The sequence below is a fragment of the Bos taurus genome, chromosome 21, assembly GCF_002263795.3.
Source record: "Bos taurus isolate L1 Dominette 01449 registration number 42190680 breed Hereford chromosome 21, ARS-UCD2.0, whole genome shotgun sequence".
Lineage (NCBI taxonomy): Eukaryota > Metazoa > Chordata > Mammalia > Artiodactyla > Bovidae > Bos > Bos taurus.
In genome coordinates, this window is record NC_037348.1 from 16,903,919 (window position 1) to 16,930,378 (window position 26,460).

Sequence of the window (26,460 nt, forward strand, 5' to 3'; positions counted from 1 at the left end):
GGCGGAACTTCATTGGGCAGAAATATGGATGTCAAGTCACTTCCTCTACCTCAGTTCAGTTCAGTCACTCAGTCATGTCTGACTCTTTGTGACCCCATGAATCGCAGCACACCAGGCCTCCCTGTCCATCACCAACTCCCAGAGTTCACCCAGACTCAAGTCCATCGAGTTGGTGATGCCATCCAGCCATCTCATCCTCTGTTGTCCCTTTCTCCTCCTGCCCTCCTTCCTCTACCTAGTCCCTTCTTATTTAGCAGAAGTCCAGGGCATCGGTACTTAATAATTTCCACCATTCATCACCTTACATTAGGCACTTACGCATATTTTTGCTCATTTAATCTTCCCACCAATTACTTGAGGTAGGAATTCTTGAATCTTTAACAAAGGCAATCGTAATAGTATCAGTAACATCCGTATGTGCAGAGGGCTTACTGGATGACAGACGCTGTACTAAGAACATCATGCTGTTCCAGTGAATCCTCCCAGCAACTGATGAGCTGGGCATTATCATCGCCCCATTTAACAGATGAGAAAACTGAGGTGCGGTGAGTTTAGGTCTCTTCCCTATAGTCACAGAGCAAATAGGCAAGGGAGCAAAAGTTTGATCTCAGGGGTTCCGTGTTTAGATTGGAGAGAGGCTTTTCAGAGGGCTGGTCCCAGGCTGAGTGATGAAGTCTGTTTTCAGGCCTGCCCTTCTACTGGAGGTACATGCCTTCGTGTGCATCTAAGTCACTATGCCTTTCTAGACTCCTGCCGGTGGCACTCACAACCTCATTGCAGGCTATGCCCTCCTGTTCCCTTCACTTGCCTCTGTCTTCAGGAAGGAATCCACATTTGTCATTTATGAATGTATTGGGTTGGCTGAAAGCTTCTTGAGAATTTCCCTTCCAGGGGCTTCTGCACTTGCAGCCTCTCTTCTCACTGGAGGGTAAGACCATGAGGGCTGACAGATCCAGGATTAAATCCCTGCTCAACACCCTCATGTAGTTTAACCTTAATTTTCTCAACTGGAAGTGGGAATAATGTCTGACTCAGAGGGCTAGGACAAGGGTTCCATTAAATCAGGTACACACAACACCAGCTCTTGGGCCCAGATTTCTTTTCCTCTACTCCTCTGCTCCCAGCCACTCCCCTTAGGAATTCATGCATCAGGAGAAGGTGGGGGAAATCTTCTGAGAAGCAGTAGGGACAGCCAGTCAACTATGATGTACTGTCAAGGCAGACTTTTTTTTCTTTCTGTAGTTGTTATATTTTACTTTTCAAGTAACACTGATTAAAAATATTTATACACCAACTTTTTTAAAAATTTTATTTTATTTTTAAACTTTACAATATTGTATTAGTTTTGCCAAACATCAAAATGAATCTGCCACAGGTATACCCGTGCTCCCCATCCTGAACCCTCCTCCCTCCTCCCTCCCCATACCCTCCCTCTGGGTCGTCCCAGTGCACCAGCCCCAAGCATCCAGTATCGTGCATTGAACCTGGACTGGCGACTCATTTCATACATGATATTATAAATGTTTCAATGCCATTCTCCCGAATCTCCCCACCCTCTCCCTCTCCCACAGAGTCCATAAGACTGACCTATACATCAGTGTCTCTTTTGCTGTCTCATACACAGGGTTATTGTTACCTTCTTTCTAAATTCCATATATATGCGTTAGTATACTATATTGATGTTTTTCTTTCTGGCTTACTTCACTCTGTACAATAGGTTCCAGTTTCATCCACCTCATTAGAATTGATTCAAATGTATTCTTTTTAATGGCTGAGTAATACTCCATTGTGTATATGTACCATAGCTTTCTTATCCATTCATCTGCTGATGGGCATCTAGGTTGCTTCCATGACGTGGCTATTATAAACAGTGCTGCGATGAACATTGGGGTACACGTGTCTCTTTCCCTTCTGGTTTCCTCAGTGTGTATGCCCAGCAGTGGGATTGCTGGATCATAAGGCAGTTCTATTTCCAGTTTTTTAAGGAATCGCCACACTGTTCTCCATAGTGGCTGTACTAGTTTGCATTCCCACCAACAGTGTAAGAGGGTTCCCTTTTCTCCACACCCTCTCCAGCATTTATTGCTTGTAGACTTTTGGATCGCAGCCATTCTGACTGGTGTGAAATGGTACCTCATAGTGGTTTTGATTTGCATTTCTCTGATAATGAGTGCTGTTGAGCATCTTTTCATGTGTTTGTTAGCCATCTGTATGTCTTCTTTGGAGAAATGTCTATTTAGTTCTTTGGCCCATTTTTTGATTGGGTCATTTATTTTTCTGGAGTTGAGCTGTAGGAGTTGCTTGTATATTTTTGAGATTAGTTGTTTGTCCATTGCTTCATTTGCTATTATTTTCTCCCATTCTGAAGGCTGCCTTTTCACCTTGCTAATAGTTTCCTTTGTTGTGCAGAAGCTTTTAAGTTTAATTAGGTCCCATTTGTTTATTTTTGCTTTTATTTCCAATATTCTGGGAGGTGGGTCATAGAGGATCCTGCTGTGATGTATGTCGGAGAGTGTTTTGCCTATGTTCTCCTCTAGGAGTTTTATAGTTTCTGGTCTTACACTGAGATCTTTAATCCATCTTGAGTTTATTTTTGTATACACCAACTTTTAAGTCCACAGTTTAGTAATGTTATTTGTAGCATATTCAAAAGCAGAGACATTACCTTGCCAACAAAGGTCCGTCTAGTCAAGGCTATGGTTTTTCCAGTAGTCATGTATGGATGTGAGAGTTGGACTGTGAAGAAAGCTGAGCACAGATGAATTGATGCTTTTGAACTGTGGTGTTGGAGAAGACTCTTGAGAGTCCCTTGGGCTGTAAGGAGATCCAACCAGTCCATTCTGAAGGAGATCAGTCCTGGGTGTTCTTTGGAAGGAATGATGCTAAAGCTGAAACTCCAGTACTTTGGCCACCTCATGTGAAGAGTTGACTCACTGGAAAAGACTCTGATGCTGGGAGGGATTGGGGGCAGGAGGAGAAGGGGACGACAGAGGATGAGATGGCTGGATGGCATCACTGACTGGATGGACGTGAGTCTGAGTGAACTCCGGGAGTTGGTGATGGACAGGGAGGCCTGGCGTGCTGTGATTCATGGGGTCGCAAAGAGTCGGACACGACTGAGCGACTGAACTGAACTGAAATGACTGAAAAGAATGCAGCCTTGTTCTGACTGGCAGAAGGTTGTGGACAATGTGTGTCTGTGTGTGCAGGCACTGGTGTTCTGGAATACACTGGTGTTCTGGAAATGGGGCAGGAAAGTAAAAATGAAGAAAACCAGAGCATGAAATGGAACGTTTTAAGATAGTAGCATTATATGCAAATCATGATAGACTGGTCACGTGTGTGGACTTGGGTAAATCTTTTTATTAATCAGCTTATTATGTGTCCAAGGAAGGAGGGTGTTAGGTAGTATTTAAGAGAGATTTAGTCCCACTATAAGATGAGAGAAAAGATAATCTGAGCTGAGTATTAGACAGGAAGCGTGGAGCAGTGTGATCCTTCCATAATTTTAGCTATTAACCTCCCTCTAGATTTTTGCTGTGTCTGAGAGTCACATGCACTATTATTCCCTTAATGTTTTTCTTAACATTGACTCACTTTTTAAAAACCTTTATTTTATTGGTATAGTTGATTTACAATGTTGTGTTAATTTCTTCTGTACAGCCGTGAATCAGTGGTTCACACACACACACATATTCTTTTTCATATTCTTTTCCATTATGGTTTATCCTAGGATATTGAATATAACTTCGGTTCTATACAGTAGGACTTTATTGTTTATTCATTCCATATATACTAGTTTGCATCTGCTAATCCCAAATGCCCAATCCATTCCTCCCCCAGCCCCCTTCTCCTGGGCAAACACAAGTCTCTTCTCTACGACTGTGAGTCTGGTTCTGTTTCACAGATAATTTGTGTCATATTTCAGATTCCACATGTAAGTAATATCATACGATATTTGTCTTACTTCAGACTTACTCTGTCTGGCTTACTTCACTTAGTATGATAATCTCTAAGCCCATCTGTGTTGCTGCACATGGCTTTATTTTGCTCTTTTCTAATGGCTGAGTAGCATTCCATTGTCTGTATGCACCACGTCTGCTTTATCCATCCATCTGTTGATGGACATCTAGGTTGTTTCCATGCCTGCCTATTGTAAATAGTGCAGCAGTGAACATCAGGTGCATATAGCTTTATTGCTGGGTCATACGGTCGTTCTGGGGCTTCCCTGGTGGCTCAGTTGGTAAAGAATCTGCCTGCAATGTGGGAGACCCAGGATGGTAGTTCTATTTTCCATTTTTTGAGGAACCTCCACACTGTTCTTCTTTTGAAGAAGGAACGAATGAATACCTGAGAAAATGGTTTTATTGTGCTAATTAGGTATTTTTTCCTCATACAGGCTGAGATACAACCTATCCATCAAAACATAAACTGTTTATCTGAGTTCCACCCAGATCGTCACATGGCCACCTGGGCGAGTGGGCCACATTCCACAGGGAAGATTCAAAGGGGGAGTTTGTTCCAGCTCTGACATCTCCTGGCTGTGTGACTTGGAGCCAGGGAGTCCCTCTTTCTCCCTACCCCATCAAGTCACTGAACATAAAGCCTGTTAAGGTCACACAGTCCTGGAGTTTCCTCTGGAACCTTCTGACCAAATGCTTTTCTGGTCCCTGCTGGGCAGGGAAATAACCCCTTGTGGTGGTCTGAACCCTCTCGGGACAGTTCTGCATCTGCCCTACATTGGGCTCCTGGGAGCTCCACCCTTTACTTCTGTTCTTGCCTTCCTCTGCACATCCTTTCCAGCCTGGTGGTGGTTGTCGTGCATCTAGAGGCCAAGTTGTGTTGAGCAGGACCAGGGTATCCTCTGTTGCGGTTAGGAGTCATCCGTTGGTGATGTCCATAACAGTAATACCCAGCTCTCACTGCTGGGCACGTCCTCTGTGCCAGGCGCCTTGCTGAGCTCCTGCACAGGTGGGACCTCAGTGTAGCCTCACTGCCATCCTGGTTACAGGTACAACTTTCACGCCCCTCAAAGATGATGCATTTGACTGAAAAGACACTTTGGGAATCTGGGGCCAGGCTGACACTCATGTGGCTCTCCCCTCTGGCTAACCTGCCAAACCTTTCCATGGTCAACACTGTTTTGCCACGTCTCTTACCTTACTCTTGCAGAGTTGGTGTGGAGGATCCAGGAGCAGGAGTGTCCATCTGGCTCTGTTATATTTCATCCTGTGGGATCTGGTCCACCACTCAAGGCTGCTGAAATCTATTTGGATCCCAACTATGTCAGCTGACATATTTCTGTCTTTCTCAATCGGGTGTCATCAGAAAATTTGGTAAGCTTGTAGTCTTTATTTTCATCCCAAGTCATTGATAAAAATGTTGAATAGGAAGGGCCAGGGGAATTCTCAGAAGGCCGTTAGGAAATTCCCTCTGAATCAGCAATTTATTAATTTATCGCTCTTTGAATACTGGCAGTATACTAGCTATTGGATCCTCCTATTTATACAGACCTGTGCTTATTTCTCCGGCTTATTCACAAAGTATCATGAGATTCTTGGGGCTGAGATTATGGGATAAGAGGGCAGGTATGCAGTAAAGGGTTAACCCTGTCCAAATAAAGTTCTGACTCTTGCTTGGCTCCAGAGAGGTGATTTCTCAGTCCTTTGAATATGCTGTCTAAGAGTGTGTTTACCTGGGGACCTTGGGCCATGCTAGATGTGTGTGCTTAGTTGCTCAGTTTTGTCTGACTCTTTGCAACCCCATGGACTATAGCCTGCCAGGCTCCTCTGTCCATGGGGATTCTCCAGGCAAGAATATTGGAGTGGGTTGCCATGCCCTCCTCCAGAACTATGCAAACAATATCATTTAGGTGGGGACCTTGGATCATGGTGTGATCTTGACCTCTGGAGGGGCTGGAGACTAAAGTCTGTTGTGTCTACATGACCAAACCCCGGTGAAAACCCTGGACAACCAGCTTCAGGTGAGCTTCCCTGGTTGGCAACGCTTTGTGTGGGTTGTAACCCACTGTTGCTGGGAAAAGTAAGCACTGACCACACAGTGGCCCGAGTGGGCATGCCTGGTGTCTCTGGGACCCTGCTCTGTGTGCCTCTTCGTTCCGCTGATTTTGATCTGTATCCTTCTGCTATAATGAATCACAACTGTAACAGGGCTTTCCAGGTGGCACTAGTGGTAAAGAATCCTCCTGCCAGTGCAGGAGATGCAAGAGGCTTGGGTTTGATCCCTGGGTCAGGAAGATCCCCTAAAGTAGGAAATGGTAACCCTTTCTGGTATTCTTGCCTGGGAAATCCCATGGACAGAGGAGCCTGGTGGACTCACAGTCCATGGATTGCAAAGAGTGGGACACAACTGAGCACATGAGCATGGCAACTGTTGCTGAGTTGTGTGAATCCTTCTTGTGAATTACAGGACCAGGAGGTGGGGTTGGACGCCTCTTGAAACTACAACAGAAATCTCTGGATCACATTAAATGTGTCTTTCTTTGAAGCCAGTGGACTGAGTTCTATCCAGGTTTCTTTAAATGCCTTCTTCAAGAGGTACAAAGTCACTTTCTCTTCTGCGCAAAGTAGCATCCTTGCTAACCTTCCCCGGGGTCTGACTGCCCTGTGTGGGTAAGGAGCACTCATTTCAATCTTCTCTGGATGCTGTTTTGCCCAGGAGGACTTCAAGCTTGGGTATCTCCTCCTGCCTTTTAGGAAAGTCTCTGCTGAAACTCAAATACTAATGGGGGCATGCACACTAAGCTACTGTCACTCATTTATACTCCAGCTGAAATGAATCAGCCCACTCGTGGAACTAGAGTCTCATTTGGACAGAATCCAGGAGAGGGATTCAAACGGCGTCAATTTTATGTCAGTGCTAACATAAGGGCCCATGAGCACAAAAATACCTTTAGTTCATGTCCTCAGAGTTGTTTGTGTGAATTCTCAGGACAAAGTGGCTTTTTCTCTTTTATTTAAAAAAATGTTTTTGGAGTCTAGTTGATTTACAATGTTGTTTCAGTTTCAGATGGACAGCAAAGTGAATCACTCCTACACATATATCCACTCTTCTTTTTTTTTTTTAAGATATTTTTTTCCCATTTAGGCTATTACAGAGCATTGACTAGAGTTCCCGGTGCCACACAGCAGGTTCTTATGAGTTATCTATTTTATATATAGTAGTGTGCATGGGAGAAGGCGATGGCACCCCACTCCAGTATTCTTGCCTGGAAAATCCCATGGACGGAGGAGCCTGGTGGGCTGCAGTCCATGGGGTCGCTAAGAGTCGACAATGACTGAGCAACTTCACTTTCACTTTTCATTTTCATGCATTGGAGGAGGAAATGGCAACCCACTCCAGTGTTCTTGCCTGGAGAATCCCAGGGACAGCGGGGCCTGGTGGGCTGCCGTCTATGGGGTCGCACAGAGTCAGACACGACTGAATCGACTTAGCAGCAGCAGTGTGAATATGTCAATCCTAGTCTCCCAATCTCTTACTCATTCACTCATTTTTGGCTGCACTGTGTCGTTGATGCTGTGCATGGGCTTTCTCCAGTTGCGGTGAGCGGGGGCTATTCTTCACTTGCAGAGTGTGGGCTTCTCACTGTGGTGGCCTCTCTTGTTGCCGAGCACAGGCTCTAGGCACGAGGGTCAGTACTTGTGGTGCATGGGCTTAGCTGACCCCGAGGCAAATGGGATCTTCCTAGACCATGGGTTGGACCTGTGTCCCCTATATTGGCAGGTGGATCCTTTACCACAGGACTACCAGGGGAGTTTGGCTTTTTCCTTTAAACTATTTTTGAGATATATGTTGGTAGGGAGGGCTTATTTTTCCTCCTGCCCTTTGCTTTATCCTACAACCAAGGGGCGTGAATATCTGCCTTTAAGGTAATGACATGGGACAGTGCGCGCCTTCCTGCATCCCTGGACCTTTAAGGGATCATAGAATGTGTGCCTCGAAAAGCTCCACTCCTTATAGGAGATGTAAAGCCTTTTTGTTGTTTAGTTACTAAGTCATGTCTGACTCTTTATGACCCTGTGGACTATAACTCGCCAGGCTCCTCTGTCCACGGAATTCTCCTGGCAAGAATGTTGGAGTCGGTTGCCATACCTTCTCCAGGGGATCTTCTCAGCCTAGGGATCAAACCCACATCTCCTGCTTGGCAGGCAAGATTCTTTATCACTGAGCCACCTGGGAAGCAGGGGCCTTTATTTCTTCTCTCCTGTCATCAGAGGTGGGGGAAGTGGAGGGATCAACTGCCCCTCTACCCCCACACTTGATTAATGTGAGATGTTATAGTCCAGTCCCTACATGGAAGGTCTTTATATTTAAAGCCATTAAGAATGCTTCATGGGCTCCAAAATCACTTTGGATGGTGACTGCAGCCATGAGCATAAAAGACACTTGCTCCTTGGAAGAAAAGCTATGACAAACCTAAACAGTGAATTAAAAAGCAGAGACGTCATTTTAAAAACAAAGGTGTGTATAGTCAAGGCTATGGTTTTTCCAGTAGTCATGGACGGATGTGAGAGTTGAACCATAAAGAAGGCTGAGCGCTGAAGAATTGGTGCTTTCAAACTGTGGTGTTAGGAGACTCTTGAGAGTCCCTTGGACTGCAAGGAAATCAAACCAGTCAATCCAAAAAGAAATCAGTCCTGAATATTCTTTGGACGGATTGATGCTGAAGCTGAAGCTCCAATACTTTGGCCACCTGATGTAAAGAGCTGACTCATTGGAAAAGATCCTGCTGCTAGGAACGGTTGAGGGCAGGAGGAGAGGGTGACGACAGAGGATGATATGGTTGGATGGCATCACTGACTCAATAGACATGAGTTTGAGCAAACTCTGAGAGACAGTGAAGGATAGGGAAGCCTGGTGCTGCAGTCCATGGGATTGCAGAGTTGGATACAACTGAGCGACTGAACAGCAACAAGAGTGGAAGTTTCTGGAGGGCAGAAACCACATGAATTTCATCCTTGAATCTGAGGGTGTGGCCTGGCCTAGCATGGAGAGGGAGTAACTGACATGCTGTCTGTCTCCTAACTTGGGAACGTTTCAGCCAAGTAGGATCAGGAAATGCAGAGTCCCTTTCCTCGGTCACCACAACTGGCTTGGGCAGCTGCCAGCTGGCTGCTCTGATGCTCATGAGAGGTCCCCGAGCTCTGCATGGGGCTGTTGGCTGTGAGCCCAGGCCTTCCTGCCTAGCTGGGCTCTTGGTCGGTCATGAAGTTCAATGAGCTCACTCTCCAATTTCACACGTGCATGTTGTGCTTGGAGCTTGCTGGAGATTGGAGACAAAAGCTGTCAGGCATCAAACCCACGGGCTCTCTGTGGCCATGTTGTCAATGGGGTCAGAAATGGGGCTTCCTGAACATTTTCTCCTCTAATATTGTTGTCAATCAGCTGTAGATCCCCTGGGGATCTTGTGAAAATGCAGCTTCTGATTCAGGAGCTCTGGGGTGGGGTCTAACAAGCCACCAAGTGATGACCTGACCACACTCTGAGAAGCCAATATCTAAAGGACTGTAAGACACGTGGGTATCGACATGGTGGGGCAGGGTTTAGGTGGCCAACTAGCCACTAAAACTCTTGTGACACATTCTGAGCAGAAGATATAGAAAGAAGTGATGGATCCTGCGTTGGTCTGGAGGAAACCAGCCACCAGGGCATCTACTCTCCCTGAGGCAGGGGACAGGGCTCCCAGCCCGCATTGTATGACTTTGATCAATGCATTTGCAGCAGCAAGAGGCAGGATGGTATAATGGCTTCTGCTTGTGGTTTGGCGCCAATTCACCTCGGCAGGTTGGGCATACACTCCTAAGCTCTGTTCCTGTGGCCCAGAGCTTTCTCTGTGCCTGAGTTTTCTCTTTTGTAAAAGGGAGATGCAATCATAGTATCACTTGGTGCTAGTGCTAAAGAATCTGCCTGCCAGTGCAGGAGACACGGTTTTGATCCTTGGGTTGGGAATATCCCCTGGAGTAGGAAATGACAACCCGCTCAAGTATGCTTGCCTGGAAACTTCTATGGACAGAAGAGCCTGGAGGGCTACAGTCCATGGGGTTGCAAAGAGTCGGACACAACTGAGCATGCACTGTCTCTGTCTGTAGGGTTGCTGTGAAAGCTGCACATTATTTAAGGGACTCGGTTGATAAAAAACGACCCGGAGTAGTTCTTTTCCTTCTCAGCCAGAGCTCCAGTCCCTCAGCCTGGGACCTCAGGGGGCCCTGGGCTTCTGTGCCCTGCAAGGCCACGGTTGTGCAAGCGCTCTTGGGTCTCTTGTTACCCAGGAGCCGGCAACAGACCAAAATAAAGTTGAGAGGGGGACCGGCGGGGAGGGCCGAGCGAGCCTCTGTAGGGAGTCTGACCAGGTCAGCTGGGAATGCCTGTCAGCCGTCCAGGGTGGCTCCTGCGTGGGCCTGGAGGTGGGTGAGTGACTCATGCCGGGGGCCCTCTCTACCCCCATGCCCAAGTGCTCCTCCCTTCCCGGGCCGGGGCTCACCTAATCCCCGCAGTGGGTGTCGGGGGGCACCCGCACCTGGGCCGAGGGCTAGGGTTGCAGCGTGCTCACTTCACACTCGGCAGCGTGCAGCTGAGGCCCTCTCCCCGGGCAGCGAGGTCAGCTTGGCAGACATTGCCTCTCCAGCCTTGATCTGGATCTGGCCGCAGGCAGCCGATTCCCCCGGACCCGACGAGGTGATGGCCGAACAAGAAGCCAGTGGGCTGCAGGTCCTACTGCACACGCTCCAGGTAGGCAAGAGGCCGAAGGCCGCCTGAGCTAGCCAGCCGGATCTTTGCTGCGCCGGGCCTGCCTGGGAGCCGGGGCTCTCCCCGCAGTCTGCTCTGGCCGCAGTGGCCTGGTTTGCTAACCAGCAGTAACACCCGAGTCAGCAGCAGCTCTCACCTTGAGGCTGACCTAAATGATGCTCTGGTGTTTAAATATTAAACCTGACTGTGTTGATGAGTGTGCTGCTTAAATTATTGAACCTGGTGGGATTAGAGGCTCAGGCTAAAAGATCCAGGTTTGCTCGAGATGAGCAAGATGGAAAAAAAGGCTGTTTGGCAAATGCACGCCTGTTTAACTTCTGCCTGAGCAGGACAGGAGACCCCGGGGTGGAAGCGTGTGTATAGAAGTAGGAGGAAGGGGGGGGGGTGCATCAGGAAGACCAGTCCTCTGGGCTTCTGTTGAATGGCCATTACCAGGTTCCCAGCGAGTGGTCCTTGTCGGAATCACCTAGGATGCCTGCTCACAGTGCCTCTTCTCAGTGGGATCTGCTGGAAGGAATCACTGTCACCAGGGGCGGGGGCCTGGGAATCTGCCTTGCCTTCTATGGGATTCTAGTCACTCCTGATTTTGAGATTTCTTGTCCCAGGGCATGGGTTTGCTAACTTATCTGCAGACTAGACACTCCCAGAGGGTGTTGAAAAAATGTGGATACCCACCCACCCAAATTCAGATTTAATTGATCTGGGGAGTAACCTGAGCATTGGATCTTTGAAACCCTCCCCTCCCAGGTGGTCTCAAAGTGCAACTAAAGTCAATGAATCACTGCTCTGTAGACTTGGGTAGATGCTTGCACTGAACCGGATGCAGGGAACAGCAGACCTCAAAGGGGCCCAAGAGATCATCCATTCCAGGATTCTAAACCTGAAGTTCATGGACAGGCGGCACCAGAGAATGGGCTTCAGGGACTCCATGACCCCCACCCACGGATTTAGAATGTCAATGTTTTGCACTTACATTCATTCTTCCCAGCTTTGAAAAGTTTCGTTTTCCTTGGATTCTTGAGAAAAGCTATATTCCTAAACATACATTTAGAGTTTTGAGCAAACTCAGGGAGATAGTGAAGGCCAGGGAAGCCTGGTGTGCTGCAGTTCTTGGGGCTCTCAAAGAGTTGGACTTACATGACTTAGTGACTGAACAAAATATCCCCAGAAATTTGAAAAACCGGGAAATCCAACCTTCCAGTGCACAGTTAAGGCAACTGAGTTTCAGAAGTGAGATAGCTTCCCAAGGTCATGTAACCACTTAATAGGGGAGCTGGGACTAGCACCAGAGAACTTCAGTATCCCGTGGTCATGTAACCACTTAATAGGGGAGCTGGGACTAGCACCAGAGAACTTCAGTACCCCGTGGACCAAGTGTCTCTGACTCATTCTATCCGGTGCAACAAAGGTAAGAATGTATCTGGGTTAGGAGCGTTGGCGGTGGGAGTGGGCCTGAGAATAAATATGCAGTGGGCCTGGAAGTCACTGCAGGATAAACTCAGTCTCCTGTCTTTCTACTGTGGGGTTTCTGATTGATATTTAGAATGATTGTTCCAGATTCTCAATCATCAAAGAAAGACTGAATTAAATTCATTATACCCTGTGTGCTAAGTCACTGTAGTCGTGTCTGACCCTTCATGATCCTATGGACTATAGCCTGCCAGGCTCCTCTGTCCATGGGATTTCTCCAGGCAAGAATACCGGAGTGGGTTGCCATGCTCTCCTCCAAGGGTTCTTCCCTATCCAGGGATCCAACCTGCATCCCTTGCATTGCAGGTGGATTCTTTACCACTGAGCCACTGGGGAAGCCCTCAGTATGCACTACTTATTCCCAATTAACCAAAACGCTAAAATAATTGGAACACGCTTGCCCTGTGCACTCTAGTTGATCTCAGAATCTGGTGGTGGAATTGACTTGGGTTCCCGGCTGAGCCCTGAGTCAGCCCTCTCTCCAGGTGTCTGCCAGAGTCTGGTTTCAGTTTTGAGGGTATATTAAAAAAAAAGGAGAGCGAGAACCCAGAACAGATATTCCATGGAATAATGTGTCCTGATGAGTTTCCTGCCCCTCCTCATTCCCATCCCCATGGACTAGACCCTGAACAGTTCTGAAAAGGGCTTAGCTGGTGTGCTTTTGATGGAGGGTCTCAGAGGTCTTAGGGATTCAAGCCAGTCCTCCTTGTGCACAAAGGTGAGCGACTGAAGTGTTTGTACCGCTTCTCAAATCTCTGCAGAAAACAGCGGTTATGTCTGAGTAGGAGATCAGAATGTGAGTTCTCCATGTCTTTCAGAAGCACTCAGAACATAGCCAAGGGAAGGAGAAAGAGAGACCAGATGACCAGGAAGACAAAGCACAGGGGTGACCATGTCCCCACGATATGATGGGGACTTCCGCCTCCTCGGGCGACTATGACAAAATCAACTAGATCATTAAGAAATATTGGTTTTCCAGGGACTGCCTTGGTAGTTCAGTGGCTAAGACTCCATGCTCCCAATGCAGGGGACCCAGGTTTGATCCCTAGTCAGGGAACTAGATCCTGCATGTTGCAGTGGAGACCTAGCACAGCCAAATAAATACATATAAAAGAAATATCAGTGTTTTACCTATTCCCTTTCCCTTAACAATTGGGAAAGGGCTAAGTGCTTTTTTTCCTACCCCAGTTTCAACAGATTTATCTCTGCCCTGAAAGGATGAGAATCAGATTTCTACCCAGACATTTTCCAAGTCTCTGACTTTTACCGTATGAGTTGAGACAGAAAATCATGAGATTGACTCTCGAGGGCCTGGGTGAAGGGGAGGCGGCACAGAACACAGGTGTGAGAGACAGGAACAACTGGCTTCTGCCCCATTCCTGGCACTTACCAGCTGTATACCCTTAGGCAAGCCCCACAACCTCTCTGAGCCTTCATTTCTAGATCTGTAAAAGTAGGGGGCGGGGAGCAATAAAAATACTTTCCTCAGCCCTTTGTGCCAGGATTAAGAGAAGCCATTTGAAAAGTGCTTATAAACTATAATCGACAGTTCAAGTGACTCTGGTTTTTATGATTTCCCCGGCTGAGGACTCAGTGGAGAGGCTGGGAACATTTGCCTAGGCTTTTCATCATCCCATCCCTGTTTCCTGGATGCGCTCCAGAACCCTTGGAAAAAAAGGGAGGTGTCTTGTCCATCCTGCTCTCGTTTCTCCGTGTGGTTTGAGCTAATGGGGAAGATGGGGAGCTGCCAGGGTAACAGGATGTGGGCGCCAGGCCAGCCCCGAAGCCGGGAGCCCTCAGCTGGCGATGTCCCACAGGATGCCATCTCTGACACACTTTGAGCTGTGATATGGGCACATCTTTTGCTATTTGCATTTGCACTTTATTATTTGATGTTATAGCTGCTCAGACTGAATCCCAGCTCTGCGTCTTGGCCAAAAGGTGAATAGTGAAGCTCCTTTGCTTGACTTGGGCTCTGGAACTTTATCTATTATGGATTGCGAATGAGGTTGCTGCATGTGCGGTTTCCGGTCCCGAGTGAGCATCAGGCTCAGATAATAGAAAGCCTGGAGGAGGTGGCAACTGCACTGTTCCCTTGGACTTCTTCCTTCAAGGTTTATTTCTGAGACAACAAGTGATTTCAGCCTCTGGGCTGCGAAGAGGGGATGGGTGGAAAAATGATGACTGATATGTTTCATTCATAGCACTTGGGGGTTTTGTTTCCAAAACATATGCTTAAAAATTTCTAGAATACTTCACAAAGGATGTAGAAATATCCATCTATCGTACATCCATAGGACCTGGTGTGGCGGAAACTGAGTTTTCCCCTTGGACATCAACAGAAGGGTTTGGAAAAATGCTTGGAAAGGACCAAAATCCTTGGTCCTTGGAAAAGGACCAAATTTCCTTTTAGATAGCAAGCATCGTGTCTTCCCTGAATATCCAGTCAGGAGGAGTCTCTTCTCCCAAATTCCTTACCATGGCATTCATTACATACAAACTTGCTCTACAAGTATTTTTATCTTCCCATTATTCCTCTAGAACATTGTATTTTCATTGAAAAATGGGTCAACTTTCAGCAGAAGAAATTGGTGCAGTTAAGAGGGTAATGAGGGTCCCCAGGGATCGTTCTCATGGCATCAAAATGTGGAGGGTATTCAGTATTTGCTATGACACTGAGTTTGATTAAAACAGAAAATCTGAGAAGGGGAAGAGAGGAGATTGACATGGGAGTTTGCTCAAATGCTTGAGAGTCTTGAGTGGCAAGCTTCATATCTAATCATGCCCTTGGCAATGGCTGCTTATCCATAAAGGTAGGTGATGGGGACTCCAGGACATTCAGCCAAGGTGACAGTGGTACAACTCTTTGGCTGGGGACATGAGCCACGACTGTATCTCTGCTTTTTACTGCCAAGTAATGTGATGTGTAGATTTCCCTGGTGTCTCAACAGGTAAAGAGCCCGCCTGCCAATAGGAGGTGCCAGAGACTCAGGTTTGATTTCTGGGTCTGGAAGATCTCCTGGAGGAGGGCATGGCAACCCACTCCAGTATTCTTGCCTGGAGAATCCCATGGACATAGGAGTCTGGCAGGCTATAGTCCATGGGATCGCGAAGAGTTGGATACGACTAGGTGTGCAGGCATGCGTGCACACACGCCCTGTGATGTGTTACACACAACCTCCCCATCACTGACCTGACTTTTATCCTGGTCCTCTTCTTATCCATCCCCTCCCTTTAGCCCTTTCTTGTCACTTAACTCAAACTTGCATCTCACCCCATCCTGAGCCACTGTGCATCTCTAATCCCCCTCCAGGGGGAAGGTCAGAGACAGATTATGGCTCAGGGATTGGTGAAGTTGCACTGTTTAAACTTTTTTTTTTTTTTAATTTAAAAGGAACAAAATTATTTTAGAGGCAGCATTCAATGTCCTTGTGTCAAAACAGTTCTAATAACACAGCATTAAAAGGACCAATGCATGCTAAGTCACTCAGTCGTGTCCAACTCTTTGCATCCCATGGACAGAGGAGCCTGGTAGGCTGCAGTCCATGGGATTCTCCAGGCAAGAACACTGGAGTGGGTTGCCATGGCCTCCTCCAGGGGATCTTCCCAACCCAGGGATCGAATGTGCATCTCTTACATCTCCTTCATTGGCAGGCAGGTTTGTTACCACTATCGAGTTGAGTCCAAAAGTCCCATCCTCACTTTTGGTAATTGAGAGCTCCCCTCTGCACTCCCACTGAACCCAGACTCTGGATCCAACTTCCTCCCTGAGCATCTACCTCCCCAAGGCAGCAGGCGAGGGACAGAAGGCCTGCATGGCTTTGAGGTGTAATTGAAAATTTGCCCTTGCTGGTGACATATTGAAGCTAATGGCCAACAGAGAGACCCACATTTACTCCACAACTGGAAACTTTTACTGGCAACATCACTCCACAATTTACTCAGTTACGAAAATTGGAACCCCTCTTATGAAAGTCAAACACAGTCTGGGTTAGAGCTCGGAAAGCATGCAACCAGGGAAGAGAAGTTGGTCTGGGTGACTGATCACTGTACCATACCTGTAAGTGTGGGGGAAGGCAGCTATGAATCAAACAGACAAGGTGCTTCTTCATATTTCAGAAATAGGCACTTGGAAATGTATCCTCTTGGGTGTGAGCTCCATATCCTTTTGCCAGACCTGAAATGAAGGAAGTTGAAGGTTTGTGGGATCTGTGCTTTTTCACCAAGAGAATACTGCATGGTTCCCTCAAAGCAAGGGGTCTGCAAATCAGGTTCTTGAGAAAGAAAAGGATGTGTAAGATGAAGGAGAAATCGATAGCAGAGATGCCAGGAATACAAGAATGAGGAGAGCAAAGGGTGTGAAAGAAGACAGAGCACTCTGGGTCCTCTGCACCTTGCCCTGACTTGCTTCATTCATATTTGTTAGTTGAAAATGGCTTGAGATGCTTTGCACTGTAGTTCTTGTTCAGTTGCCAAGTTGTGTCCGACTCTTTGCGACCCCATGGACTACAGCACACCAGGCTTCCCTACCAGGCTTCCCTGTCCTTCACTATCTCCCAGAGCTTGCTCAGACTCATGTTAAGTCAGCGATGCCATCCAACCATCTCATCCTGTCAACCCCTTCTCCTTCTGCCTTCAATCTTTCCCAGCATCAGGGTCTTTTGATATGAGTCGGTCCTTCGCATCAGGTGACAAAGTATTGGAGCCTCAGCATCAGTCCTTTCAATGAATATCCATGGTTGATTTCATTTAGGATTGATAGGTTTGATCTCCTGGTTGTCCCGTGCTTTTGAATTGTGGTGCTGGAGAAGACTCTTGCATGGAGAGACTTTGTCAAATTCACGTTCTTATGTGTCTAATTTCCTCTACTTGGTCCCTTGAACTATAATAGTTAAAATAATAGTGAACATTTATTAAACAGTTTCTACATGTAAGAAGCTATACAAAGTCCTTCACAGGCATCGTCTCATTTAATCCTTACAACAACCCTGTGAGTTGGGTGGTATTAGTGTCTGCATTGTAGAGCTCTCAAAGGGAAGGTTGGAGATGTTAATACATTTCTCATAGTCACACAGTGAATGAGTGGAGGAACTGGAATGTGAGCAGAGGGAATCTGACACGAGTGGACGTGCTCTTGCCAGGTGCATTAGCTCTCTGAGGAGAAACAGGGCCATTGCGAAGATTCAGAACACATTTTCCCAGGTGGTAGGTGTTTGTGGAGGAGAAAGGAGACCCCCTCCCTTGGGCACATCAGGCGAAGACAGCAGCTGCACCCACAGTCCTGGCAGGACTGGCCCAGAGGGCAGAGAACAGGTGCCTACAGTGGGTGTCTGCAAACTTTGAAGGGTCTGATAGCAAAGTTTTTAGGCTTCTCAGGCCACACGATCTTTGTCACAATTGTTCAGCCCTGCCGCTGTAGTTGTAGATGGCATGGGAAAGAAGGGGCTCTCTTGCAGTAAGATTTGTGTACAAAAACCAGGGAATGGGCTGGCCTTGGCTGTTGTGATAGACGGTGGACCCCTGGCTGGAGGTCCTTTGGGCCCAAGCAGGGTGTATGTCAGGGTGGGAGAGGGGACAGAAGGCGAGAGGTGGCGCATCAGGGGCCTGTTGGACTGGCTGCTGCCAAATGGGAACTTCCTTTATGTGCGTGGACGTCCTCCTCAACTTCCAGGCCGCCCTCCTTGCAAAGACAGCACAGAAAATGATGCTCTGAGTTCCTCTGGGGGCAAGTCTTACAGAACCTGAAATGCACACTTCAGTATGTCATTTCCTGCTGCTGCTGCCTGCAGTTTTCTAAGTACCAGTGGAGACATTAGACTATTAATCCTCCAAGGAGGGTTTTCAGGGCATTTTAGCAGCACTTAACATAAATGCCGCTGGTTTGATCCCTGGGTCAGGAACATCCCTGGAGGAGGGCATGGCAACCCACTCCAGTATTCTTGCCTGGAGAATCCCTTGGACAGAAGAGCCTGGCGGGCTACGGTCCATGGAGTCACACAGAGTTGGACATGACTGAAGCTGACTTAGCACATTGCACCAGTGTAGTAGGCGATTGTCTTGCAGATATTGTTTGCATTCAACAGCACTTCCAGCACAAGACATGTTCAGTTAAGCACTTCTTAGACTGGTTTCTACAGAACACCAGTGTTCCCTTGGATGCCAGTGAGTGTTCCACTCACAAAAGTTCTTGTTGACAGATGGATTGGAGATGTCGGGGTAAATAAACTTATTAGAATTGCTTACTGAAAGATAATCAATCTTTTGAAAGCGTTTCAAACATTTATGTCCTCCAGCTCTCAGTTTAAATGCCTTTTACTTGGAGGGGAATGCTCTGACACCCCAATGTTCCTGACAGCCCAATGAACTGGGCTCTGAGTCCCATCTCCCTAGTTTGACTTTGCATAGAACTTGCCACTTCCTGATGCTTGTCTGTGCCTTCTTTCCTTTCTTCCACCAGGGCAGAGATGTCATCTGTCTTGTTCACCTTTATCCCTACTACCTAAAGCACTCTCTAGGACACAGTAGGCACTCAATAAATGTTTATTGATTGAATAATAAGATGAATGTGCGTGGTAAATTATCAAGTTGGGGATATAATATATAGCATTTCTAAATCACCTCCAGTTCAGTTGCTCAGTTGTGTCCGACTCTTTGCGACCCCATGAACTATAGCACGCCAGGCCTCCCTGTCCATCACCAACTCCCGGAGTCCGCCTAAACCTATGTGCATCGAGTTGGTGATGCCATCCAACTGTCTCATCCTCTGTCGTCCCCTTCTCCTCCTGCCCTCAATCTTTCCCAGCATCAGGGTCTTTTCAAATGAGTCACCTCTTTGCATCAGGTAGCCAAAGTATTGGAGTTTCAGCTTCAACATCAGTCCTTCCAATGAACACCCAGGACTGATCTTCTTTAGGATGGACTGGTTGGATCTCTTTGCAGTCCAAGGGACTCTCAAGAGTCTTCTCCAGCACCACAGTTCAAAAATCATCTTAGAGATGGGGTTTTTTAAAACTTTTATTTTGTATTGGAGTATAGCCGATTAACAGTATTGTGAGTTTCAGGTGGACAGCAAAGGGACTCCGCTGTATACATATGTATCCATTCTCCCCCAAACTCCCCTGCCATTTTCAGGCTGCCACATAACATTGAGCAGAGTTCCATGTGCTATGCAATAGGTCCTTGCTGGTTATCCATTTTAAACACAGCAATGTGTACCTATTGACCCCAAACTCCCTAATTTTCCCTTCCCCCAGAGATGCAATAATTTTTTATAGCAAATGCCCACCAGTATTCCATCCCACAGAACATTAGGTGTTTCTTTCTTTTTTTCTTTCTGGCTGAACCACCTGGCATGTGAAATCTTAGTTCCCTGACCACGGGTCAAACCTGAATCTTCCTGCAATGAGGGAGACCCAGGTTTGACCCCTGGGTCAGGAAGATCCCCTGGAGAAGGGAATGGCAACCCACTCCAGTAGTCTCACCTGGAGAATTCCATGGACAGAGGAGCCATGAGGTCTCACAGAGTCAGACATGACTGAACAACTAACATTTTCACTTTTCTTTCACTTTCCCTACGGTGAAAGCCCAGTCTTAACCTCTGGGCCACCAGGGAAGTCCCTCACAAGACATTAAGAATCCATGGAACACATTTGGGAAACAATGGTTGTAGATCCAGGCCATGTTATATCATTGCTTTGAGGTCTTTGAGGGTTGAATTTCTCCAAATCTGGAAACTGACTTCTGGCATGTTGAAACATTTCTAATCCAAGTTGATATGAAATTAGTTCTGTTGGAGACCTAGGGTCATTCCTCTACTTGGTGAATTCTACTAGCTGATGACTATCCAACCTGTCTGTAGGCCTTGAGTGGACATGACTTCTAATCCTTACTTGATTGGGAAGGAGAATATAAGTGACAGATGTGGAGGTTTAGAAAAAAGGTTCTTCTAGAAGCTTGTGAGAGCCATTCTGCTTCTGATCAGGAGGCCAAATGGCGATAAGTATGGCATTAGGTTTCAGATGAAAGGCAGAGTCAGATTTCAGAGTCAGGCTATCTGATGAAACTTTCCCTAGGGCACTTGGAGAGATAGAAGCTTCTTCAATAAATGGTCAGTAATGAATTCTCCCTCTACCCTTAAAAAAACCCAAACCCAATGTGTGTTAACATCTCCATCTTTGGATCCCACCAATCAGTACAGCCCAGTGCCCTACATGTCTGGCCCATAAGCACCCTTATCCCACCCCTCTTAAAACTCAAATTAATCCCCAAACCCCACGACAATGCAGATATTTTTTACATATCACAATAGGTAGATTAAGAAGAGGCTATAAGAAAATCCTGTTTTCTCCTTTCCCTTCATTATTAAATCATAAAATATATATTACATGTCCTAAAGGAAAAGAAATTCCCCAAATGATAGCTAAGATTTTAGATGAAGGAAGAGGCTAAAATGATATTTGAAAAGGTATTATTTGAAAATTAACATTAAAATTCAAGAAGTGTTTTTGCCATGAGCTGCTCACACTGTTGAACACTTACTATGTGCCAGTCTAAGCATTTGACACGTGTTATCTCATGTAGCCGTCACAGTGATCCTATGCAGTCGGTCCGACTACTATCTCCGTTTACAGATGAGGAACCCAAGGCGCTCAAGATCACACAGGCTTTAAGCAGAGGGTCAGGATGTGAACCTAGGCACAGTCTGACTCTGGTTTGCTTACTGCTCGTTGCTGTTACGCATCAGGCTACAGTTTCTTTTCCTCTTACCTGCCCTTTTCACCACTAATGCTTTTTTCCTAATGAAAGAAAGTAATAAAAGCTCATGATTATAAAATTCTAATTAAAATACAGATATAAATTTTAGGGAGTAAAAATCACCCCCTCAAATCCTGCTTTCTAAGACAACCACACAAGGGTCTGCTGTGTATTCTTTCTGTGTTTGCATACTTATAGCGATATGTGTATTTGTATAACTATGTCTATGTGTGTGGATCGTTTTAGCACACTCTATTCAATTTGCTTTTCCTACATATCAGTATAACTGTACATCTTTCAAGTCAGCATGTACGACCCAACTCAATCTTTTGTGATAGTTGCATAGAACTTTAGTATATGGATGTACTATGGCTTAAACAGAAGTACATTTTCTTCTAGTGTTTCACTTAAATTTGACTTGCTTTCTGTTTTGTTTTTATTTTTGATGTTGTGTTACATTTTAATCATCAACTTTATCAACATTTTCAAACTTTCATGAATTTTTTGGGCCATGAAACCTTTTCCCCAGGATCTGTTATACTTAGAGATGTTTGAATTTAACGCCATACCATTCTCTTTCTTGTAGGTCTCGTCGCTTTCACAGGGCTTCTCTGCCATACCACACTTCACCAGGATGTGGCAACAGTAAACACGTTTATATCCTTAAAATTTCTTTTACTGGATGATGCCAGTTCTGTAACATCTGATAGAGCTCTGCTTGATAATATTTGAAAATTTTACATTTGCCATAAATATTTATTTAAGATAAACAGGTGTAGGTTCCTTGGCTGGACTTCAGGTGGCCAGAGTTGATTTTGGACCCAGCCACTGTCTTTCTGTTTGCCTAGAATCCCTGGGCCAGCATCCTCTGTTTTGTTTTCAGATTTAAGTGCTAGGAGATGTGCCCAGAAAATATCATCTGTTTCCTTGGTATTTTATGACTCTCTTGTTAATGGTTCATTCATGTATTAAATGCTTCCCTTGTGCCAGAGGCTGTGTTAGGTAGTGGGTGGCAAGGTTCAAGAATCTTATTAGTCAGACACTTTCCTACTGAAATTCTTCCAAATGTTAATGACTAATGTCAGGAAGAAAGAGATCCGGAATACTGCAGTCACACCTGCCCTCCTTTCCCCCACGGACCATTTTATTCTGTGGTGACTGGCTGAGAACACAGTATTATCATTACTCAAGTCTCTGGGGGAAGATCTGAAGGTTCAGCAGCTGTAACATGTTTAGCTACGCCTATGTACTAACGTTAATTCGTATGTGGTCAGTTTTTAAAAAACTGCGGGGTCATAATTCTAATCCTTTTCATTCCTTTTTTTCTCTTCCAGTGAGTAGGGTGTCACAGATGCCCCCCCCTTTGTTTTGGCTACTCCCCACAGGATCTAGGATCTTAGTTCCCTGGCCAGGGGTTGAACCCGTGCTTCCTGCAATGGAGCCTCAATCACTGGATCACCAGGGGAGTTCCACAGTTTCCTTTTTGGTGCCATGAAAGCTAAAGGACACTTGCCCCAGCTAAATGCACACGCCAATTTTTGTGAACAATTTCAGTGTAATAAGTTACACCATAAGGTTTCACTGCCTCAGGGTATTTACTTGGTTTTTTTTTTTTTGCATGGAATGGAGCTTTTTAAGGCTGGAATAGTAGAAGTCAGTTCTTGTCACATAAAGCAAACCCCATATATCTGTCCAGTTGTAACTTACCTTTTATGCCTCTAACCTGGGCACAATAAATTCTTTTTCTGTGAAATAATAAATTACAGTACTTTGCAAGCCACATATTACATGTGTTTACTGTATGAAATTATGTGTGCATTGATTTGGGGGCAGGGAAAAGACTCTAATGTATGTTTTCTAGACTTTGAATCAGATTAACTTTTGCCTACCAAGTTTCTATACAGAAGAGAAGAATGGACTCTTTGTTTTCCCTCTTTGGACTTGACTGAATTTATTTTTTTTTATTTATTTTTAATTGGAGGATAATTGCTTTGTGATGTTGTGTTAGCTTCTGCTGTACAGCAACATGAACCAGCTATAAGTATACATATATCCCCTTCCCTCTTGAATCTTCCTCCTCCCCCAACCCCATCCCACCCCTCTAGGTTGTCACGGAGCACTGGGCTGGGCTGAATTCCCTGTGTTATATATCAGCTTACCACTAGATATCTGTTTTACATATGGAGAAGGAAATGGCAACCCACTTGGGTGTTCTTGCCTGGAGAATCCCAGGGACAGAGGAGCCTGGTGGGCTGCCGTCTATGGGGTTGTACCGAGTCGTACCGAGTCGGACGGGACTAAAGTGACTTAGCAGCAATGTGTATGTTTCAGTGTTACTCTTTCAGTTCATCCCACCCTCTCCTTCCCCTGCTGTGTTTACAAGGCTATTCTCTGTGCCTGTGTCTTTATTCCTGCCCTACAAAAAGGTTCATTAGTACCATTTTCTAGAGTCCATATATATGTGCTAATACATGATATTTGTGTTTATCTTTCTGACTTCACTTTGGTTACAGTCTCTAGGTTCATCCACCTCAGTTCAAACTGACTCAAATTCATTCCTTTTTGTGGCTGAGTAATATTCCATTGTATATATGTACCATGACTTCTTTATCTATTCCTCTGTTGATGGACGTCTAGGTTGCTTCCATGTTATGGCTATTCTAAATAGCACTGCAATGAACACTGGGGTACGTGTGCTCCTTGGTTTTCTCAGGTATATGCCCAGTAGTGGGATATATAGTAAAGAATCAGGTGGTAAAGAATCTGCCTGCAATGCGGGAGACCTGAGTTCAATCCCTGGGTCAGGAAAATCCCCTGGAGAAGGAAATGGCTACCCACTCCAGGATTCTTGCCTGGGGAATTCCATAGACAGAGAGCCTGGTGGGCTACAGTCCTTGGGGTCAAAAAGGGTCAGACATGACTGAGTGACTAAAAACAGCAACAACAAAATGGTAGTTTTTTCCCTAGTTTTTTTAAAGGAATCTCCACACTGTTCTCCATAGTGGCTGTATCAATTTAGATTCCCACACATTTTTTCCACATCCTCTTCAGCATTTACTGCTTGTGGACTTTTTGATGATGGCTATTCTGATTGGTGTGAAATGATACCTCATTGTGTTTTGATTTGCATTTCACTAATAATGAGTGATATTGAGCATCTTCATGTGTTTACTGGCCATCTTTCTTCTTTGGAGAAATGTCTGTTTAGGTCTTCTGCCCATTTTTTGATTGGATTGTTTGTTTTTCTTATACTGAGCTGCATGAGCTAATAAACTATTTTTATCCAGATTCCAACTTTGTCTTGACATCTTTCATATCTGATCTATACTTGTGAAAATTATAAATACTTTTGATGGATCAACTGTAGTGTTACTTTTCAAAGAAAGCCTCTTTTGATAAATTGTATAGATGATACTTCTCTTTCTCCTCTGAAGTAGTATCTAAGAATTTGTACCTCTCTCTTAAATCATCCATGCTTGCTTTGTCATAAGTTGTTCTTTATTTTTCAGTAGACCTTTACTGGGAATGGAGAATCCCAAAATAAATATGACATGGTCCTTGTCCTCCCAGAACTCACTGTATCAAGAAGAACTAGACAGACATCTGAGATTCTCCTGAAAATTACAGACCCTTTCTTTAGATAATCATACATATGCAATTTAACTAAGCATTTAGATCTTAGATTTGCCCATAGTTTGAATACGAATCTATGCCATGTGACTGCTTGGCTTGACATATCAGCAAATAATTACAAAGTACTATTATAAATGAAGATATAGCAACATGCCCAGGGAATTCCCTGGCAGTCCAGTTGTCAGGACTCTGCTCTCACTGCCAAGGGCCTGGATTGAATACCAGGTCAGGGAACACAAACAGAACATTGCATCCAACAAACAAACAAACAATACCAAGCCAAAAAAATCACAAACAAAAACACCATATGAGTGTGTTATTCTTGGAAGAAAAGAAAGTTCAATCTCCAGTCTTCTACGACCTTCTCTTCCTGACTAACAGATTGATTCGATAATTCAGACCAACCCTTGAGTTGGAGATAGTTAAAAAGACATATAAAGTATAAATAATTTTTTAATAAAAAGCATCCATGTCCTAACTAAATAATGAACATTTAATGATCTGGAGTCAGAAGAAGTGGGAAATCCAGAGAGATGAGCGGAACTCTGGCACGTCTGCCCTCGAGGCATTTACTGTTTTGAAGGCATGGCTTGAAAAATTAAGCTGTATGTTCTGTAGTCTTGCATGTCTAGGAGAACAGGAGTTGGAATATAGGGCTTACCAAGAATAGGCATCCTGGTAAACTACTCTCTGCTTTTGGGCTGAGACGTGAAAGGATGCTCACTAGAGATAAAGGCGAGTCATACATAATCTCACCTTCACACTGAGCCATTCCTCAACTCACCTGGGTGGTCCAGAAAATCCTAAGACTTGAACAGGCAGTCTCAGATTCCTGGAGCTTCCAGGTACCTGGGAGTAGCAAATTAAAATCCCCATCAGTGGAAGAAAATATCATACTGGGCTTTACATTAATTCTACAAATAATTTGGAAACCAGAGACAAGGGAAGATAAATCAATGTGAGTAACCACCAGCAGAAACAGGGAATTGTATTCAAGATCCTGTGGTAGTCCATAATGGAAAAAAAATTTAAAAAGAATGTTTATGTGTGTATAACTGAGTCGCTTTGCTGTAGAGCAGAGATTGGTACAGCATTGTAAATCAACTGTACTTCAATTAAAAAAAATTTTTTAAAAGGAATATAGGATTTCTGTTGTACTCCAGAAACTAGAATTATCAGACACAGAATGTGAGAAGGCTTTGGTCATTATGTTCAAAGATATTGAAGTCAAGTTTGAAAAATTGGCCATGAACTATCATCTATATAATGTTATACAGCAGATTTAAAAAGGAACCAAATAGAAACTCTTGAACTGAAAAAATAAATAACCAAAACTAAGAACTTGATAGATTTAACTGTAGATTACATTTGGCTGAAGAAAGAATTGAAGACCAGGTCATACGAAGCTATCTAGACTGAAGCATAAAAGGCAAAAAGATTAAATATGCTATGCTGAAGGGCAGGTAAGAGATAGAGAAGGTTTAGCATGTATTAAAATTGGAGTTCTGGAAGGACAGAAGAGAATGAGACAGCAACAGTTTTTCAAGAAATTATAATAGAGTCCCAACCCTTTAATATACTGCTCATTCCTTGATAATAGGAGTGTCTTTCTCAAGTCTGTATTCCTGTAAGTACTTAGCACGACTTTATTAAATGTTTGTTGAGTTTGTTAGGTGAGGAAATGTCCCTATTATTTTCTATTCCATTTTATATTTTTGAAATTATGTCAAAAGTTCTCTTAAAATAGTATACTCTTTAAAACAATTCTATAAAATTACTGTCTGTTGTGGATATACATTCAAATATTGAAATTCCTGTATTTGCAGTTGTCACTTT

General features: G+C 44.9%; 1 protein-coding gene across 1 annotated transcript in view; it reads left to right on the forward strand.

Annotated features, from left to right (window-relative positions):
* The first annotated feature begins 10,417 nt into the window (after positions 1-10,417).
* Positions 10,418-26,460, forward strand: part of AGBL1 (AGBL carboxypeptidase 1) — a 939,272-nt gene continuing 923,229 nt past the window's right edge. Inside the window, exon 1 of the mRNA XM_015459153.2 lies at positions 10,418-10,749. Within this exon, the coding sequence (XP_015314639.2) occupies positions 10,699-10,749 (51 nt within the window). The 5' untranslated portion in view covers positions 10,418-10,698. The remainder of the gene's footprint in view (positions 10,750-26,460) is intronic.